General features: G+C 37.8%; 1 protein-coding gene across 1 annotated transcript in view; it reads right to left on the bottom strand.

Moving 5' to 3' along the window:
• LOC139692102 (telomere-associated protein RIF1-like) overlaps window positions 1–17,079 on the bottom strand; it is a 34,562-nt gene that overhangs the window by 15,388 nt on the left and 2,095 nt on the right. The window contains exons 4-11 of the mRNA XM_071590136.1: window positions 16,172–16,401; window positions 11,257–11,551; window positions 7,476–7,701; window positions 7,102–7,394; window positions 6,602–7,003; window positions 4,330–4,472; window positions 2,965–4,193; window positions 2,694–2,853 (exon numbers count right to left, since the gene is read on the bottom strand). Coding sequence (XP_071446237.1) covers window positions 2,694–2,853; window positions 2,965–4,193; window positions 4,330–4,472; window positions 6,602–7,003; window positions 7,102–7,394; window positions 7,476–7,701; window positions 11,257–11,551; window positions 16,172–16,401 — 2,978 coding nt within the window. The remainder of the gene's footprint in view (window positions 1–2,693; window positions 2,854–2,964; window positions 4,194–4,329; window positions 4,473–6,601; window positions 7,004–7,101; window positions 7,395–7,475; window positions 7,702–11,256; window positions 11,552–16,171; window positions 16,402–17,079) is intronic.

Here is a 17,079-nt window from a genome sequence, read left to right as displayed (position 1 = left end):
TTCTCCGCCAACCTACACTAAATATTAAACATTATGATTAATTTGACATTATATCTCCATGCATAGTACTTATGGCGTAGATTAACGAGTTTAAAATGCTATAGGCCATCCAGATTTTTTGTCATAGAGCAATTTTGCCATGTGTTCTACATTTTCTGCTGCACTTGACCATTTAACTTTCCATACATTCTTACTCCCTTGCCCTAATAACATTCAAAATTCAAAGCACATGTGTAATTCATGCAACCAATTGCGTAGAACAATTCTAAAATGAAATTCATCATGATACCCAATGCAAGAAGACCTCAATTAGTCATTGCACAATGCAAGAAATGAACAATTGAAGCAAGAGATTGATTTTTTAATCAATCTTAACATTCACTGATTAATTTTTTGTGAGTCAAACAAGGAGGAACTATAAATAGTGACAATTTATAATAAACTGCTAAACAATACGTGGAGCACATTTAATGTTTATGACTTTAGGGCAGATATGAAATAGGGAGTGAAATGTAATGATAGAAGAATTACTAAATTTGAAATGCTTTTTATTAATTAGAAAATATTATATACTTACTTATTAATACAGAATAATATCAATGGTCACCTACTGTTAGCTAAAAAACTATTAATCTGAACCAATTATCTATGGTGGTACTTAAACTCAAAGAAACACCTAATGATTATTACTCTGTTGAAGTGCAATGGTAATTAGGTGGCTGTTTCATAGCACAATGCTCAGTTGACCTGTTTAACTGTACAAATGCTTCATCAGTGAAAATACACAGAGATGACAATTCTGAACTACTTACCTTCTGGCTGAATACACAACACATTAAACGCCAAAATTTCTACAGACGTTTGTTTACTACATTGGTCATCCATATAAAACTCTGAAATACACCATCAATTTTTCCTTCTGCTGTACATTCCATTTTTTAGTACAATTACACTTATTCTCCAAAATTTCAAATTTTTTTTGGATACATGTACATCTACAGGGTGCGGCACTTAAATCTGGACATATTTCAATTCGAATTTCCATCGCACTGAAGTTCCCTGGAGGTCGTGACTGGAGTTCTTGAAAGCTATAAGCATCTAGTAAACAGCCATAACCTCAAAATGGCCGATAGTACAAGGGCAGAGTACAATCCAGAGCCGCTATTATTGAAAGTGTTGTCGCTGGGCATTATATTTCGAAACAGTTCGATTCTTCTAGTGGTACCCCAGATCAACTGTTTACGATATTGTGGCTAAGTATTAGACTTTGGAGAAGTCTGGCGAAGTTTTCGCTCGCCTGGCAAGGAAATCTCATTCGAGGAAAGGCGTGCCTGTCCAGATTTAAGTGTATATATGCACTGCACTACTGACCAGAGGAGCCATGTTTGATTCCTGGGCATGCCTCTGGACACCCTCAGCTTCACATGAGCTTTGTGATTTTTTAGGTCCCAAAACTTCCTGGGAAACCATGGGCAGAACTGGCCCTGTAATTATCTTGAACTTCACACACTATTGGGCAAACTCTACCTTCACCTATCAAACATCTTTGGGTTGAAAACTGTTTACATATACACATATATATATCAAGGGGCAATGCAATATAATGTTTTCAATCTAAAAGCATTTCATGGGACCCTTGATATTCTACAACTGATATTACTTCGATCTTAATGTGGTTTTAGGGTATACAAATCAATTTGTTTGCAAACATTGGTTCAGGAACTGATGTTTGCTTCTGGTTTTAATCCAGAGAAACAACCTGAAGAACTGAACAGATACATAATAATAATTTCTCATAATTATGTGGCAGCAAAGGTAGTAAATTATGAAGTATTAAGAACACAGTAAACACAAGATCATCAGTTACCTGAAATGTATGCCCTTTGCAAATTACTACAATGCAAGCTCACAAAAGCTTGCTCTGGTTCTCAGCAACTATCTTAATTATGACAAGGAAATGATGAAAAATTAAAAAGTATCATGTCTGGTTTACATAACAGATGATTCAGTGAGTTTCAATTAAAAAAAACTGTCTAACTACAAGATTTTCACTAAGGGTTATCAATTTATTGCATGAAAGTACAGGAAACCAAACCAGCTGTGGTTTACTAGCGCCCACATGAAGGGGAATCAACTGCCATTCAAAGAGGCACTTACTTTAATGGGCAAAATTTCTATGTAACAAATGAAACTATCAGGAGAATTTCAATAAAAATATTTCTGGACCATTCAGTTTACAAACATCAATTTTTGAGTCCACTAAACACACAATTTAGAGTGTTCGTTCAAGAAAGGGTTGATATGGGATTTCAATGCATTCTGCAATTAAAAATTTCCAGAATTGTTCCAGGTTAACCTAGGCAAATATTTCAAAAAGTATCATTTAAATAAATGGACAAGTGAACTTCAGCACTTAAATAATACATCGTACAAAATGAGCAAGCTACCTTATTTTCTTATAATTAACTACCACTACGGGTAGTTTTACCGTCAGTGACTATGATTTTGGGTATTTACCATTAATCCATAGTGTTTTTATTCTAAAATCGGATAATATCAAGGAATTTTAATTTATTTCCTATAAAATTGTTAATGCATAGCACAACCCTGCTGGAGCAAAATTTACGTTCCCTTCACAATTACGTGAATTCGAATTCACACAAATCTTAAACTATGAAACATTTTAATCTTACCTCATATGGCATTTGACTGTCCGTCCTTCATACTGTATGAATGCAACTTCTTCTGGAAGAATGTCAGAGACACGCGGCAGATTTATGGAGCATTTCCTCATTGGACCTTTCAGTTGAACAGTAGGTGATTCCAAAGGGTTCTGTGAGCTATCCACTATATCTTCAGATTTGGAAAAGACATAAATTTCATGAGCCCCCAGATTTTCATCGACATCTGAAATATCATCACTGTCGGAATCCAAAACAATGACTGGTATATTTTTTGACCCACCATCCTGTGATGACTGCTTTTCAGGTGACTTTGCCGAGGACTTCCCTTCATTTTCTCGCCTTGTCACTATTATCCAGTTGTCCAATTTGGGAGAACTCCCAGTGGATTTCGACTTGGGGGAGGAGAATGGAAACACTCTGGATTTGAGAGAGCTCGTTAGTTCTTTACTTTTTGGAGATCCCATCTCCACACTGCCTTCAACTTTCGTACCACTCGTGCCTAAAGTCTCAAATTTATTTTTCTGAAACTTAGAGAACTCCACATCAGATATTTTCCGTGGAGATGATATTTTCACGTTGGCCAAACCCATTTTGCAACTTTCTGCACGATCATCAGCCCCATCACCAGCAACGTCACTTCTTTCACCAACAGATTTCGAAGGGGTTACCACTGCGTCAAGGCTAGAGATCTCACCTTCTTTGCCCGACACCCCATTGTTTACTGCACTTGCAATCAATTTCTGATCACTCTTGGATGCCGCTGGGCCAGCAGTATCTAAGGAAGGCTCTTTTGAGCCAGTTATAGCAGAATTCACTACACCACTTTCTTTCTTCCTCAAAATATTCGGGTGGGTTACTGGGCAATCAGGGACGGAATCTTTAGGCAAACTGCCCTGATCTGTAGAGGTTTCCTTGGAGGCAGCATTTGAACTGCACACACTTAAAGGCGAACCTGGTGCCACGACATTTCCACTGCCGCACTTCTGTTTGGCCTGGTCAGATACCACTACCCAATCGCCAGATTTTTTGTCTGACGTTGACTTTGCATCAACTTCCGCCATTGCAATGGTCTTGTCATGATCTAAACCAACTGACGGGACAATGTTTTCAGACCTTTCAGCAGCACTGTTCACGACTTCCGATGACTCAGTTGCCGTACCTGACGAATCCACACTTTTCACTTCATTGACCTTCTTCTTTCTCCCCCTCCTCTTGGCGGGCAGTACGTCGTTTGATGAATCATTTGCATTAGGGCTGCTAGATGCCTGATCACAACTCTCGGATTCCAATTCATGGCCAACACCTGCTGGGCTACCTTTAGAAGCTCTGTTTGACACAACGGACTTTTCTGCTGAGGGAGGCTTTGACTCCACCATTTTGTCAGGTTCAGTCATATTATTAACTGTATCAGGAATTGCATTTGACTCTATGGCTTTGGCAAATGGAGGATTCGCATCCTCTTCCATTGATATTGATGCCGCAGGTTTTGAAGCCGGTTCAGTTTGGTTCCTTGAAAAATGACATAGAAGTATCACAGGCAGTTACAATGAGTTAGCTTAATAATATTGAACCAATACCAATGAATACATCAACAGAGTCGAAATTAGACGGACAAACAGAATACTTCAGTACAATTAATACTCACTCCTGGGAAAAGCTTTGACTCATGGAATCTTGAGTAAGATCTTGATACAAAGCTGGAATGTCAATGCGTCTTTCTTTCATCGTCTCTCTTTGATGATCAGTTAAAAGGGCAGTTTTTGGCTTGGGAAGTATTACTTTAAATTCCTGTAAAACACAGTAATCCCAAGTCATCAACATTTAATATATATAAATACAAACTTTTACTAGGAATTATAGATTATATAAGGTTAGCTAAAAGATTATACAAAAATGAGTTAGGGCATTATGCCATTAGTTAAAAATGCTTAGAGCTACCTTAACATTTTTCACTGGGGATAAAATTCATATTTATGAATTGAAATACAAGATTTAAAAAATGTATGATTTCTAAAATAAATGAAGCTCAGCAAACAACAAGAGCAGAGCATGCAGCCATCTTAATTCATCTTACCACAAAACAGCCGCAGATATTTCTCCTGAAGCCTCAAGAACAAGTTTAAATTATGAATATCTCACATATCTCAATTTATAAAAGAGTACATATATACATCCCTCATATGTGCACTAACTACAATAACTATAACTCAAAAACCTTGTTGTTTCAAAATAAAGGATCTCAAAAAATCGGGACTTTTAAATGAACGAACTAAAACAATTCCCAGATATTGCAGGAGATGCCGCAACAGTAACTTTAAACAGTCATCCGCTAAATATGCATTACAATGCAACAATTTCACAGTGTACAAATCATTCATCTTGATTGGGATTCAAACCCGAATCCCTCAAAGTCCGGCCACGTGCTTTGGTAATTCGTCACAACATCTTGTTCCTTTGAAGCCCCCAAAATTAGCAGCAGGACACCTTGGTAGCTTAATTGGCTAAGGCACTCGGCTCGACACCGAGGGATCCGGATTTGAATCCCGGTTGAGGCAAATGATTTTCACCCACTGAAATTGGTGCAGTGTAATGAAATAAAAGAAATTTACTAGGATACCATAACAGATCTGTGTCAACTGCTCATCAAAAATTGAACTCTCAAGTTGGCGATTAATTATTTTTAGATGCTTTCATGAAAGAAGCAATTACTGCCCGGAGTATTTCATGAAAAAACATTTGAAGCATACTTCTGTCCATAACTTTGTTGAATTCACTTAGGTAGACTACAGCCGCGGCAAAATTCTTCGTCACAACACACACAGAAGCGGACCCTCTGTTGACTGATGACTATCTTTAACCTTCAATTTTCCCCTTGACCATCCTCCATGATAATGCACATCTTATATTTGACCACGTGAACATTTCTCCTTCCTATTTTCATAATAAAACAACATCACTCATCAGTGAGTATGTTCCATGAACTATGGCCACTACAAATGGTCGAACAATAACTTTGTACAACAATAGATATTGTTAAAAAAGAAAAAATAAGTCATAAAAGCAATCTCATATTTTAAATCCCTGGTATTTTTTATAGTTTAAGCCATAGAGGTCAGATAAGAAATATCAATTTTTGCAAAGTTACAACAATTACATAATTTGGAGGATTGATTAACTGGAGCAGAATTGGACAAAAATGTATAATTCTAAAGCAAAAACTGTGTTCTTCTAAGGCATTCACAATCAAAGTATTCTCTTGAGTTTTCCAGGAAATTTTACTTTCCCAAACAAAGCTATTTTTTTAAACATTTTTGTGTTCAAATATTAATTGACTGCATGTGTTGGAAATGAGAATGAAGGGTTGGTAGTTTCATTGTGTTGTCGGGCACATGACATGACAACCTGCTGCACGCCAAAGTATGTGTAAGTAACTGAAGAGTAATGAGTAAGTACACCATCCTGATTGGAAGTTCTCATGTAATTCCAAGTAACTGACAGTGGACCCTCCCTCGGCAAAACATGTATTATATGAAACATGAAAGCGATATTCTGCAAAATAATCGTGCACTGTTTCATGAAAATGGTAAACCGGAAAAATGTAAACATTTTGAGGACAGTATCATTTATTGTACTAAAAATTCAACACTAACCTCAACCAACAGGAAGCCTGAAAACCAGCCACTTGATAAAATAAACTTAGAAAATATACATCTATGATCATGCTAAAAGCTACTTCCACATTTACATGGTCTCACAATGCATACATTAATTTTTCTCTATAAAGCACCTCATTAAACTGGCTCCCCAGAGACAAAAACAGCCACAATCTAAGCTACCTAGGCTTGTACCTACAAGAAGTAATTGTAATAACTTATACATAGGACTTTCATGATAAGATTATAATAAATAATTTTTACCTCGCTACTTTCATGAGAATCATTAGGTTGAGAAGTCTTGGGCTTCTTGGGTAAAACCACCTTTGCTTTAGGTTTGCCTCTCTTTCTATCTGGTGCAGCAAATATATTTTTCTGCGCCTCGACAGCAACCATATCACCTAAAGCACCTTCACTGCTGCTGGTGTCCTTCAAAGCATCATCCAGTACATCAGAAAGACTCTTGGGAATGACTGCAGTAGAAAAGTATTGCCCCAAAGATCTATTCCAGTAAATCTTGGTATGCTCAACAATTTGTGCCAATGGATGGTTCAACGCCTCCAAAAAGAGGGGTGACAGAGAATCAACAACAGCCTGAATTTTATAAGTGCTTGCTGGTAACAATTTCTCCAGGAAGTTTAAAAACTTTACCCATAATGTAACCACCTGGAAAGAAATGAGATTTGCATCTTTACTATTTTAATTCACCCAAAAATTACTAATATTCAATTGCATAATATTTTTTTTACAATTCTGTGCTTTACCTCATTTCTTAAATGCTGAGCATCAGAGACAGCAGTCAACTTCAGGTAATAACCTGCGCCCAGAAGCCCTTTTTCGAGAATACTATTCATAAGATTCGGGGAAGAAGCAGAGGAAAATATGAGACTGAAATATTGCATCACAACCTTATGCTTTTCATCTACCTTATCACTGCTTTTTTCAGACAGTTTAGGAAAATTAGCTAAAATTTTACTGGTCACAAGTAATAAAAGTTGCTGGGGATTGTGATTCCAGACTGATTTTTCTCCTTTTGCTGAATTTTTTTTATTCACACCTGAAATGTACAATGAGCGGCAATGAAGTTTACACTCAATAGTCAGTCAATGACAGTAGAAAAATAAACTAAGACACTGACCTTTCCATAAGACATCAAAACAAGGTTTTTGATACATCACCAAAAGGTATTGGATGCCATTTGCTAAACAAGCCCATGTTAAGGATGACTTTTTGAAAATGCTCAATATTTTGCGGCAGAGATCCTCAATAACTTCATGGGGTTGAGCTGTGACAACCAACTGAGCATTGACGGCAAACAATTCAAATAATCTTGCCCAGGACTTCAAAGCTGGTTCAAGTGATTCCTGAAAAGACGCGAAGTACATGATATCTTTCCTTCAATCAGGCCATACTACCAGTGTTGTTTAATATTGTGCGTTAACAAAATGTAGTTTCCTGACTTGACCTATAAAGGATCTTCTTCACTGTGATGGAATGTTACCATTCAAACAATGTGTAATGTGCACCCCTGTGAAAATTCCACCCAAGTTTTAAGCATTTGTTACGAAGTAAAAATTAAAAAAAAAAACAGGCAGTCCCCACATTACACAAGCCTCACCTTAACATAAATTCACACTTGCTTGAGTGGCCACTGTCCAAGAAAATGCCCTTTCATTTAACATTTTCTGGACAACAGCACAACAAAAATCTAACAGGTATAAACAGTAAAAAATAAAACAGAAACCTAGGGAGAAGTTAAAAAAAAACAAACACAAATGCTTATGGAAACACCAGTCATAACTTTTGTGGGCGTCACTGTATTACCAGCAAATGATTTTAAAGAGGACCCTTGAGGAAGTTTACAATCTTACTCAAACCTTTGAAGAGGAAATGGAAGACTAACAGCAGAAAACCATTCACCATGCACATTTTTTCCTCAGATATCTGCACCACAAAGAGACGGTGTATCTTAATGTTAGTCAAAGTCCCTCTCCTCGATCTCTCTACCCTTCTCTCAAGTTCCCAGGGAGGTTAGGTTGACTCCCCTTCTATACTCTGGGCCCTTATAGCACAGCATGAGAACAGAGGGGATCAGCCTCTAGTTAATCTCCAACAACCTGTCATCAATATGTTGTATTTGCTTCCTGCATACATGTATTTCAAAGTCATATTGACTATGTCACATTTACTGTGATCATTTACATAAAGATCCTTTTACATGATTGGCCCAAATGTTACAGGCTTTTGTGGAAGGTGATAGAACTAAAACCAATCAACGACGCTGAAGAAATAAGAAGTCACAGCACAGGATGAAGGTACTATGTGTCGGAATCTAGCATATGGAATTTCAGGAAGAACAGAGTTGCCTTTCTCTACTAATACAGATAATGAATTTTTACGGGAAAATCAGCTAGCTACTCCATTATTAAGTAATAATTTGTCAAGTACCAACAGATAATACTGCAATTTTATTATACAGTATCTACTACAGTACTCCAAGTAAAACTGTACATGTATAATATTATGGGGATCAGCTGCTATTTCTCAAACCATCTTTAGAATGAAAAAGAAAGCTATTAGAATCATCACCAGGAAAACTCACAATGCTCCATCAAGGCCTATTTTCCATGAATTAAATTTGCTACCACTCCCGTGCATCTACATTATGTTTTTAATTCTATATATAAAAAATAACATTGGCAACTATTCTCTTAACTCTGCCTATCATCATCATTACACCAGAGGCAGGAATGACATCCATTATGGGAATATAAGAACTAAAGCATTGAAATTAGGACCCAATGAAATGGGCATCAGATTATATAACAAACTACCCAAAAGCATCAAGGATACAAAGGAACAGCTGCATTCAGGCATAAATTAAAAAGATATTTACAGCGCAATATGCTCTACTCGGTTGACGAAGATCTCAACAATATTCCCAACCAGAAAGTTCATGCTTTTAGTTTCTAGCAATGGTCATGGTCTGATTCATGTTAATGATCAATGATTTTTCTGAATTTGATATTGCATGTGCATGTTACAGCCAATGTTCATGGGTTAGGGCCTAACATTTATGTAACTATGAGCATCATTTCTTTTTTGTATCTTAACTGAGCCTGTGTCTTTGCTCCTCTTTGACGTGCCTTATATCATTGTACATACACCACCAACCTGGTATTTTTGTATTGTGATCTCGGGGCAAATAAAAAGTAATAATAATAAAGTATCAATGGAAGGCCCCTGTGAAAGAGTGTACGAACAACTTATTCGCAATAGTTGAAAGATCATCACAGCCTTCCACTTCTTTAGCAGCTAACTCAAAGAGAAAGTGAGTGGGTTGTCAAGGTGCTATTGACATCCCAGGGAGGAAAACAGTAAATGTGTGTGAGGGTGTGAAGGAGATGTGATTGAGTTGTGAGTTGAGGAGGGACCAATATTACCAGACATCACTGAATTAAAAAAACTAAGTATCTTTCCACCAAATTTTTTAACAGGTACGACTAGTGCCAGTGGAAGATGCTGATGCATTGAAACTATTTGTACCTAACAAAAAATTTGGTTGAAAGACACATAGATTTTTTAATCCAGTGATGATGGATTTCCACGAAGTTAAGCCCGAAAACATCGAATATATTATTCAACATCTTGTGATAGCAGAATTGTATCAACAATGAGGAATTTTATGCAAAATAAGAAATACCACACCGTCAGTGACTCTGCTTTGGTTTAATTACAATTACTATTCTTGAATGGTGATTAATAAATTGCAATTATCATCAATTTTGTTTTATTTACATTCATAGTTGAAGGAAATGTTTCAGCAAATTGTGTAGTTTCAGGCCTTATGAGGTTGAATTCGAGATAATAAAGAAAAGGTGGCAACAATTTTTTACTAGATAACTCTAATGGTACGACCAGGTTTCGATGTATTACATCATCTTCAGGTGACCTGAAGAAGATGTAATACATCGCAAACCGGCCGCACTATTTAACTTATCTAGTGGTAACCTGTTACTACCTTTTCTTTATTGAAATGTATTGGAGTTCTTAAAATTTCTCAGTACACTACACTCTCAGCGGATTTTTCTGAGATAGTTTCCACATTTCTCTTACCTATCATTACTACCTAAGTAATGTCCACCACAGGTGAATTTTGGGGATTGCCTATACTTGAAAATAGACCAAAAATATGGCATTTTATGGGTGCAAAAGCTTTTTTAAAGATCCATGATAGCAATTTGGAACAGGTCCAAATTAAAACTCCTTCAAATGAGAACATAATTTTTGAATCAAAGATTACATTTTGAATGTTTTTTAGAATATTTTTTTAACTTTCTCAGTTTTCATTTTTGAACAAATTTATTCATTACCAACATTTCAAATGGAAAAAACATTATTCGTACGAAAAACAAAAGCGAAGTCAACATCCGAAGGTTAGTTTTAAAGCATGCTGCCAGCTCAAGGTTTTTTAGAATAGAAGTAGCACAGTATGCCCCGTTTTTAAAAGAACATTCCCAGTCCCACAAAAATGCCAACTTGTGGAGGTGATCGTTTGAGCCCATCTAGGAATGGATGTGTATTCAACGACTGTCCCATCCCCGCACACTTGAGTACATTTTTAAAGCTAGCTCTTTCTACGCTAACTTCATTTAGAATTATAGAGAATGGCAGTTTCATTGCTACATAAAACTTTTATCACATTCATGCAACTTCAATGTTTAATCCAAATCTTAAAATTTTAGAACTGGTCTCATTTACTATGCAATAAAAATTGAGAAGATATATCATTCCTGTAAGATTGTACAATGCATTATTCATTGACACAAGCACCTGACTCGATTTAAGGAATGATCTAAAAGATGAATAACAACAAAAAACACTCTAAAACTCTCAATAGATTTACACCGAAAACATACCTGTGACTGATCCATTTTCATGGCATAACTTATTGGCAACATCAGCATTCCATAAATGCAGCGGAAATCATGGCCAGAACCATTCCCTTCACTCACGGAGCCTTCCTTGTCAATTAATTCAGAGAGGTGATTGGCAATTAACACCCACAAGTCTTGAAAATAAGGCATAATGACGGGAAGGGATTGGTCATTGGTGTCTTTCTCCATCTTTTTCAGGATGGCCCTCGCAAATGGCAGCGGCGAAAGGATACTGCAACAGCCTACCCGTAATATTTTTGAAAATACCTCCTTGATCCTGTAAAGTAAAATAAAAATCTATGAATTGAAGTGGCCACTAAACCATATTAAATTTGGAACATAATAAACCTCCAAGGATTTTTCTATGCCTGAGATAATAAGAGTATTATTAATACAGGCTACAATATAACACATCCATGAATATGGTACGAGCCTTAGTATTTTGAAAGAAAATATGGATCAACATATTGTTCCTCTATTAAACACAAAATGATTTTATTGTGAATTCATTTGGGTTTATTCAATTGGGTTTAACCTGCTATTATCCTAATGAAATTATTAAAATGCAGTAGCCTCTTGATTGTTCCATCTTATGTGGACACATGCTAACTCAGATAGACAAGAGAAGTATTTGCAAACGGAGATAAAACAGGACACCTACGGTTGTCACTTACAATCAATTATTACAACCGATACACAGAGCAGAAACCAATGTTAAAGAGGTTGAAAGCATTTCCATTCAACACAGGTAAAAAATAAACTAATGTACCCGGTCAACTTAAGTTTATAGTTGAATAGATGGATGATATTTACACACATGATTTTAATACCCCAATATTTGGTGTGTACACATACATAGAAATTTAAAAAGCTGAAGTCTAATCAGGACACACATACCTACTTGCCCAAGAAGGCTTGTGCACAGATGTGGTAAGAAAGGGGAAGAAAACTCCAATGGCCGTAAGGATTAGTTGCCAATCTCTCGTCAGACCAATTGTTGTGTTGGTGTGACGGGAATCACGTCAGGGACCAACCACAACCTCTCGACCAGAATACCCTCTGTGGTGGTTTACGGGAGATTAATCCGCGTCAGGGACCAACACACAGCCACACGCACACTATCCTGCCTGAAATCCTTCACGAGGCTGTGAGACCCTGTTAAAGAATTTCAGATGGAGATGGAATCCTTCACGAGGCTGTAGAGTAGACCCCGTTAAGGATTCCAGGATATTCTCAAGCACACACTCTGTGGCGGTTTACGGGAGATTAATCCGCGTCAGGGACCAACACACAGCCACACGCACACTATCCTGTCTGAAATCCTTCACGAGGCTGTGAGACCCTGTTAAAGAATTTCAGATGGAGATGGAATCCTTCACGAGGCTGTAGAGTAGACCCCGTTAAAGATTCCAGGATATTCTCAAGCACACACTCTGTGGATGGCACAGACCAAACACACACACAAGCACTCGAGAAACGCACACACACTCAAAAGGGCCCAACTTCTGGGAGAATCTGGACACAGGTAAAAAACAACTAGGGACTTCCTAGTTGTTTTTTACCTGTGTCCAGATTCTCCCAGAAGTTGGGCCCTTTTGAGTGTGTGTGCGTTTCTCGAGTGCTTGTGTGTGTGTTTGGTCTGTGCCATCCACAGAGTGTGTGCTTGAGAATATCCTGGAATCTTTAACGGGGTCTACTCTACAGCCTCGTGAAGGATTCCATCTCCATCTGAAATTCTTTAACAGGGTCTCACAGCCTCGTGAAGGATTTCAGACAGGATAGTGTGCGTGTGGCTGTGTGTTGGTCCCTGACGCGGATTAATCTCCCGTAAACCGCCACAGAGTGTGTGCTTGAGAATATCCTGGAATCCTTAACGGGGTCTACTCTACAGCCTCGTGAAGGATTCCATCTCCATCTGAAATTCTTTAACAGGGTCTCACAGCCTCGTGAAGGATTTCAGACAGGATAGTGTGCGTGTGGCTGTGTGTTGGTCCCTGACGCGGATTAATCTCCCGTAAACCGCCACAGAGTGTGTGCTTGAGAATATCCTGGAATCCTTAACGGGGTCTACTCTACAGCCTCGTGAAGGATTCCATCTCCATCTGAAATTCTTTAACAGGGTCTCACAGCCTCGTGAAGGATTTCAGACAGGATAGTGTGCGTGTGGCTGTGTGTTGGTCCCTGACGCGGATTAATCTCCCGTAAACCGCCACAGAGTGTGTGCTTGAGAATATCCTGGAATCCTTAACGGGGTCTACTCTACAGCCTCGTGAAGGATTCCATCTCCATCTGAAATTCTTTAACAGGGTCTCACAGCCTCGTGAAGGATTTCAGGCAGGATAGTGTGCGTGTGGCTGTGTGTTGGTCCCTGACGCGGATTAATCTCCCGTAAACCACCACAGAGGGTATTCTGGTCGAGAGGTTGTGGTTGGTCCCTGACGTGATTCCCGTCACACCAACACAACAATTGGTCTGACGAGAGATTGGCAACTAATCCTTACGGCCATTGGAGTTTTCTTCCCCTTTCTTCTTTATTGAGAGGCCGTAGAGCTCATTATTTCTTGCTAGATGTGGTGTTAATGAATTTTAAGAGAACCATTCAAAATTCTATTGAATTGAATCATCCTGAGAAAGATTCATCGACTGAAACAGCTCAACAGGTTGCATGCATGCAAACTTTCTTTCTTGAATGCCATATCCTTGAGGCAGAAAACATTCAGCAATAATGGCAGGACATAAAATATGAGGTAGAAATGTGAGACCAGATATCAAGGGTTCCGGTTCGAATCCCGGGTGAAGGTAAATGATTTTTTCAATCTGAAATTGTTGCATTGTAATGCACTTTTAGCGAATGACTCCATCAAAAGTTCCTGTTGGAATCTCAGCAATTTCCTGGAATTTGTCAAAAGTAAAGTGTTTAAAGCTTGGTTTAACCCGGTAGACCGTGGTGCATCCCTGTTGATGCAAATGAACATGACTCTGAGACCTCTGGCTTAGCCCTCCCCCACCCAACTGCCCTCAACCAACGATCCAGTCATGTTGCCGCTGCTGTGACAGGATACTGGCTGTTCTGTAGCTGTAGCGATAAGTGTTTTATATTTTATTGACATAATATTTCATTCTTTTACAGAGCTAAGTGCATACCAGCCATTTATTTTCCCTGCACATAAAATACAATGGCTGGTAGGCAGAGAGTTCACTTTGTATTCAATTTAGTTGATCGTTCAAGTCTCGCCCCGGCACATCTCACCCGATTACGCTGACATCATTCTCTATCATGCGCCATCCCCACTCTCTGGAGTCAATCTCAAATTATGTATTTTCATCCATTATCTTAAGGAGCTGGTGGATTTTTCGCTAGGTAAGCGCCATTGACCAATTTGCACAATAAAGTAGCATTTGTTGATCCCAAGGAGATTTTAATTTATTAAATTTGTAACTTTAACCGTCTTACCCTAGCCCTTAAATGAATAAGATCACTTATGAGGACAACGTTTATGGGGCCAATGCCAAGAGGGAATATTGGAAAACAATCACAGAGTAGTAGCAGCAGTTTTTATGAGAGGCAGCCAAAGAAAGTTTTTAAGAAAGACAGCCAAGGTTATTTGAACCATTATAGATGGTTGAGAAAGGAAGGGTGGAGAAAAATCCAGCTTTGGCATCAGCATTCTCTGGTCGAAAGGCACCAAGGGGTCCGCAATGTAACTTTCCACCTGACGGATGTCGTGCTCACTCAAATTGCTCTCCACAAAGCACCTCGAGTAGGAATCGGGATACCGCTGAAAAATATTTGCTGTCTCCAGGATTTGAACTCGGGCCCTCTCAGAGGGAAACCTGTACGTCAGCCACTGCACAACCCCAATCCCCGCATTAACCAAATTCAAAAGGAAAAAATTAGCGGAATATTTGAAAAAGACTCCAAAAGCATTTGGGCCGACCACGGTAGGAGGTCACATAATCTTTTAAACCACCTGTGAGCAGAACTTCTTAACATCCCAGAGTACCACTTTGTCAACATTACTAGTTAAACCATTTCCCTTCTTCATCTAAAGAATTGTCCTCACCAATTGTGAGGACATTTTTCTTTGCTCCTTAAGATACTGATAGTCATTAACACCAGAATCAATTTTTTTTAACTTTGAGAGCCTCCAATTCAATTGCCACATGAATATATTTGTGCACTCCTGAAGATATTTAGACTGAGCAGCATTTTTATCATTTCACTTAACAAGTTGTTATTTAGTCCACTCTCATTAGAAAATTTGACTAGCAGAATAATTTAATTATACGTAGTACATACACCACCACATAGCTATCAAATTATAACCAATACTCCATAACCCCATTTGTCAACGACATGAATTATTGTGATTTCAACGGTGACCAAATACCTTATTTCAAATAAACATTAAATGTTCTCCAAAAAAATATGGTTGCCATTGTCAGTAGGAGCATCGCTCATTTAATATTATACATATATATTAACTCAATAACTTGCCGCTTTTAGCCAAGTCATCTAGTCACTCTTGGACAATAATGTTAAATTAAGAACGAGCTTAAATGGAAAGTAAGATGTTACATAATTATCTGCTAAATAACAAATATTCAAAATTTGATCCACCATGTAATTCAAAGAAAAATACTCTTTTTCTCATCCCTAAATGTCATCGGAATCAGAGCTGAGAATCAAGATCTAAACAAGAATCAACTCACTACTTACAAAATTAGATAAGCATCAACAAAATACCTTCAAAGACTTTTAAACAGTCCAAGAATAAGGGCTTAACTTGAGTGATAAGACCTATTCGAACAAACTCTACCCAGGAAGCTTCAGAGCAGCTGAGATTTACTATGTCTTACAAAATTACAACAAACAACACACTTTAATACATCTCACCTAGCACGTAATCGCTTATCCGAAGCAAAGGCAGGTGCCAGAAGGAGAACAGACAAATACAGAGATGGCGAACTGTTCATAATTATTGCATTTCCCACACCATATGAATGAGAATTGAGGACAGATGGTGGGAAGGCAAATTCACCATCAATCATGCTCTCAATCATTGACAGAATGACAGTTGTCACCTTTCCTTCTGATGATGAGGCAGCAAATTCCACCAAAGTAGCCTTAAATATAATAAAATATTCATTAATTTACATTCACAGGAGTATTTTCTAGTTTCTCGTAAGATATCAGTGAGAAAACACGAGTGTGTAATTAGAAATTATAAAATGCCACTTCAATGCAATGATAAATGATTGCTCAAGTCTACTTAATTTCTAGTGTCTTTAATCTTCAGTGGCACATTGTCTTTTCCACCATATTACTCCCATCTACCCTCAGAACAAAGGCTTTTCCCTCTTGCAGTATTTTTAAAGAGTGGATTGCAGAATATTAAAGCAATTTAATTGTTTCTGGCTCAACCTCGTGGAAATTCATGTTAATGAAATTAAGAATACAAAGTAAACAAAACACAACCAGTGGAAAGTTACTTTGCATTCTTAATTTCATTATTAAAGCCATTATCTAAACATAGGGTGCAGGAGAATTCAGGGATTTGAAACTTCCATCCATTGAACAATATGCCATATAATTTTGACAAATATCTAATGAAGATGAGAACATACAAGAATTACTCCCCATCATAATCAAGTATTGTTTGAGAAAAATATTTCTCACGTAGCTATGAGCGCACCAAATTATCCATTCCAGCATTAATTCCACAAGATGAAATCAATGTGCGTACAGACCAGCTTACTTAATTTGTCCCAAAGAAATATAAGTTAAGTTTTGATTAACACTAG

The sequence above is a fragment of the Hetaerina americana genome, unplaced genomic scaffold (assembly GCF_022747635.1).
Source record: "Hetaerina americana unplaced genomic scaffold, ioHetAmer1.1.p SCAF_4, whole genome shotgun sequence".
NCBI lineage: Eukaryota > Metazoa > Arthropoda > Insecta > Odonata > Calopterygidae > Hetaerina > Hetaerina americana.
The sequence above is the reverse complement of the archived record's forward strand: the minus strand, read 5'-3'. Positions and strand labels throughout refer to the sequence as shown.